Source organism: Austrofundulus limnaeus, unplaced genomic scaffold (genome assembly GCF_001266775.1).
Source record: "Austrofundulus limnaeus strain Quisiro unplaced genomic scaffold, Austrofundulus_limnaeus-1.0 Scaffold205, whole genome shotgun sequence".
Classification (NCBI taxonomy): Eukaryota; Metazoa; Chordata; class Actinopteri; order Cyprinodontiformes; family Rivulidae; genus Austrofundulus; species Austrofundulus limnaeus.
This window is the reverse complement of record NW_013952607.1, coordinates 185697-190445: the sequence shown is the minus strand read 5'-3', so window position 1 is coordinate 190445 and position 4749 is coordinate 185697. Positions and strand designations below refer to the sequence as shown.

The following is a 4749-nucleotide window of genomic DNA, read 5'->3' as shown; positions in this document are numbered from 1 at the left end:
ATTACTGAAATAAATCTACTTTTTCATGATATTCTAATTTTATGACCAGCACCTGTATATATATTTATAGATATATCAAATATGATACTGTAACGTTCATAGTTTTCTGTCAGTATAATTCACCCTCTTCAAAAATAATCATAAATATGTGTTAGGGCATTTGAACAGGTTTTTGGCTGGTTGGTAAATTATGTCTTGCAGGAAAACTGATGAATTAAAAAGGATCACCCAAGGCCAAACAGAAAGAGATAACAGCTGAGGAACGGAAGTGAAGAGAAAAATGAAAGGATGTGCATCATTCTGTGTAAAAGTGGGTGACAGAACCATAGGAGGTGGCTTCAGAGGGAGGACTCATACTGCAGGAGTTCATAAAGAAGTGGACCGTCCCTGTACCTGATGCCCACCGCGTTGGGGCTAATGTACTGCAGCACATTTATGGTCCTGCGCAAGCGCCGATCCACAAAGTGCGCATCCCAAGCTGGGTAGCGTTTTCTGGGCATGTCTATTTTGATAAGGGGACCCTCAGGCGGAATGGGCCTGCCAGCTGCATCCACAGGCTCTGTAGACCTCACTTGGAAAACCGGAAGGCAGGTGTCTGTTGCTGTCTCGTCTGACTCCATGTGTTCCCCTGCCACACCTCGCGTAGGTGTGGCCTGAGAGCCACGAGGCCCTGGAGTCGGAGCCATCGGCTCAGCTTCAGGTGGTAACGGAAGCCCCCACAGCAGCTCCGCACAGCAAGAGCTGGCTAACATCCTCAGTCGGGGGCCCATGGGGTGCAGAACCCCGTAATAGAGAACCATGCAGGCTACACCTGAGGCAAAGCACAGGAAGACGCCGCAGATGGCAATAGAGGCATAGGCGTCAGTGGTGGCTGGGTCGCGGTACGCATACCAAAGTGAGGTTAGGATGACGTTCTCTAACAGTACCACTATGTAATAGGTCACCATTCTGTACCGCGTCCGGCCCTCACGTACATTGAACCAACAGAAGATGTACACCACGCCCACCACCATATTGAACAGTACTTCCTCCCATTTGGACATGCAAAAGTCAGTGCCGCCATGGATGACCCAGAAAGCCATGGCGCACCAATGGAGCACCACAAAAATGCCAAAGTAGATGTGGAAAACCGAGGCAAAAAGGGCAAAGGAGAGCACCCGCGAAGAGATGGTAAAAAGGCGCCAGAACAGATGCACCAGGGCGCCTCGATAACTCATGCTCTTCTTGTCGTCACGTGAGTCACGCAGGAGTTTGTGGTAAGAAGCTAGCACCCAGGCCAGGGACAGGAGGGAGGACATGGCAGAAAGACCTGGGAATATGAAGAGAGACAAAACAAAAAGTGGAAATCAGAAAATGACAGGGGTACCAATGCATAGTGATAGATGGATCTTAAAACGTTCAAAACTACAAGGCCTATTTTTATTTAATTATACTGTATAACTTAAAAACAAATGGTTTCAGCTTAACCTGACTGCTGTCCCACTCAGTAAACAGAACATTTTATTTCAGCCAAAGCAATCCATCACAACATTGAAAGTCCTGTTATTACTTAGATCATCACACATCATCCAGTCAACACAGTCTCCATTTAGTGGACCAATTCAGTTTCCTTAAGACATCTATAATGGTAGAGACAGCAAATATGTCAGAGGAGTAAGCTACTGAATGACAAATGATTGAGGATTCTGCAGAGCAGCAACATGGAGCCTCTCAGCAAATGTATTGATGGCATTTCTATAGGCACCCCCGACCCACGAAGGATATCACTTGTTATGATTGAACTGCTATCCTCTGGGGACTGTATTGCATGAGGAAACGGGAGTTGTAAAAGTGGTTTCAGTAACAGCAGTGATGAATGTCGGAAACCGGATACAATGCTTTGGCGTAAACAAAGCGATACCTGCACATGGCGGATAATGGATTTTTCAGGTGTAGATAATGGAATCATCTCAGCGTCATGTGGCAGCAAAAGCTTAAGTATGACATGCAATGCAAAACAAGATGAGGTATCCAAGATCACATGCAAAATATCAAGTGTTGCTCGTGCAAAAGCCTCAGGAAAGCTCCTTACACTGCAGCCACTCAGCGTTGTTGCTCTGGATCATGATGCAGAGCTGCAGCACCAACTGAGGGGCACTTTCTAAGAAGGTCTCCAGCAGTCGCAGCATGTTGACATCAGCATATTCGTACATCATAGCCCAGTAAAAGCGCCTCTGGTTCTCTTTCTGCCGGTGACTTTGAATGCCAAGGTACATGGTGCGAATGTACCTAAAGAGAGAAGGGAGCAGAGAATTAGAAACTTGTTTTGTGTCCTTCTGTGTGTTCAGAATAACAAAATACCTCTCTCAATAGTACAAAAGAAAGCCAAATGAAGACTGAATCTCTTTTCAGAGGTACATGTTGGTGCTTTAACAACACTAGAGGGCATTCTTAACCACAATTTAAATATGCAGGGGGGAAAAATGCAGAAATTCATGAAAAAAACAATCTCAAAGCTGTGGACCAGTCATAAATTTATTGCATTTGAAAGATGTGAGGATGTCTCTGCAAACAAATAAAATTCACAATAAAAAAAATTATATGTAAAATCATCAATGTAAATGCAAGAGAGTACATTTTAAAATGTAATAGTGCATGAGCATTGTAAAAGTTTTATTTTCTTTGATCAGATTTTTCATCTTAACATACATTTTGCCCGTATCCTAATCACTTGTTGTTTTTCCTCAAATGAGATAAAACAGTGGATCTTGAACAAAAACTTTACAAAATTCTCACTTCCAATCCAATCCATTTAACATTATTTGTCATACACATTTTGACTCATTTTTAATCCCACAGTTTTTCTTTTTTATTAGCAGTACTAGTTTTTAAATGAAATGCCAACCACCTAAAAGGTGTTTTAAAACGACTGCAGCAGCTGGCTCAAATAGTTCAGGTGATTATGCCAAGATTAGAGCAGACCTTTCAACATCCCACTCTAAAACTCTCCCATGGAGACCTTTGAGTCGGGGGTTCTTGCTTTTGTGTCAAGAAAAAATAAAAAAGAAACTCAAATACTTACAGTATGTTAACACGTCAGTACCTGACTACCACTGTGGTGCTCTGAGAAAAATCATATTAGCAGGAGCTTATTAAAAACCCAGTGATGTCTATATTAAGGATGTGATTTGGGAACTTTATTTTCATCATTTACAAAAAAATAAAATAAAATAAAACAGCAAGAGATGCCACATAAATCTGGCATAATATCAGTTTCCTCCACTGTTGGGAGCTTCGTAATTGAGAGGTCATGAAATGCAGTCGGCCCAGCTAATTAAATCAGTCTTCTGGTGTAATTAAACCCTCCCGTTTCTTCTTCTATGTTTTTCAAATGATAGGTCGCAGTGGTTTGTTGTGTACTGCTAAGGAAGTGTGTAATGTGCTCATTGCGGTTGGAGCTAATTAAGATCATTATCCTCCTTGGGTACGATGTAAACCTAGAAGATTGAAACTTAAGAGAGAAGACTAACTTGCCTGAAACTCTTAACACTACCCGTCCGTTCAGAAAAAGAAAATCATTATGTAAAAGGCGACAGCTCTGGGGCTCGTTTTTATCCACCACATCTCAAAGATGCTAACAGGACTTGAGCTGTGGAGAAAACAGTCAAAACAGTTAGATCTGAACTCTGGCTTTAACGTTTGCATATTGGTTGGTAGCTGCGGGGGTCTATCTGCCTGAGCTGGCAGAGTGGCCAAATAAATCCAGCACTTGATGTGAAGGCAGTCGACCGAGGACAATGGAGTAGCGAAGACAGAAATAGACTAGACAGCAGCAACTCTGCAATCCAAAGTGAGAGGCTGCCGGTCCAAGTTCAGTTCCTATAAGAGACACGAATTCCCTGCAGTGCAACAACAAATACTGTTTTGTTCTTTAAAAAAACTTAATTAACTCTGGTGTTAACCACAGAGTAATAAGGTTGGATTTGAAATGAGGTTGAATTTAAAGCTTTGTAAAGAATGCATCGCAGAGTTAGGCCTGATTGTTTTGACTGAGGTTTATGTTTGTATTTTCCATAAAACTCCAATTAGGTCGTGTGTAATTTGTTGCAGTACCTGAATGCAGGTGTGTAGGAAGGAATATCAGGATATAAAAAAAAACTTTAAAAAAAGCAAAATTGATGCAAGACTCCAGCAGAAAACAAGACACATATTGAGATATTTGTTTAATTAAAAAATGAAGATGTGTTTATCATAGATGTAATTTGTGGGGAGGTTGGGGGTGGTTATGACCCCCACAACAATTTGATCCAGTGAATATAACCCCCAATAAAATGACATAATTTGCTCCAACACGATAGAAATGAACTGGTTAAGTACACAGATGCAGCTCTTCTGTTTTCTTCAGGTACCTTTGATATGATTTAAAAAATTGGATGTCATATATGTACATTTAAGCACACTTGCTGAAAATGACATGCAGTGTTTTAGAGCATAACCCCCACAATGGTAGACCTAAAATTACGCCCTTGGTTTTTATGTATATGCAGTAAATACCAAATCCTAATCCAATAACTGGCGTGTTTCCTGATGACTCATAATGCTAGAAATTATAATCTCCATTCAAGATTTTATGCATCAATGATCTGAGCATAATTCTATGTCAATAAATGCTCTTAGGCTTCTGATTGGTGCTGCTTTAAATATACTGTACAGTGGTTTGCAAAAGTATTCATACCCCTTGAACTTTTCCATATTTTGTCACATTACAAC

The 4749-nt window shown here is 41.1% G+C and overlaps 1 protein-coding gene across 1 annotated transcript in view; it reads right to left on the bottom strand.

The window, feature by feature from the left end:
* The window catches only part of xkr6b (XK, Kell blood group complex subunit-related family, member 6b), an 87050-nt gene continuing 82301 nt past the window's right edge, over nucleotides 1–4749 (bottom strand). The window contains exons 2-3 of the mRNA XM_014018877.1: nucleotides 2072–2268; nucleotides 1–1309 (exon numbers count right to left, since the gene is read on the bottom strand). Of these exons, the coding sequence (XP_013874331.1) occupies nucleotides 339–1309; nucleotides 2072–2268 (1168 nt within the window). The 3' untranslated portion in view covers nucleotides 1–338. The remainder of the gene's footprint in view (nucleotides 1310–2071; nucleotides 2269–4749) is intronic.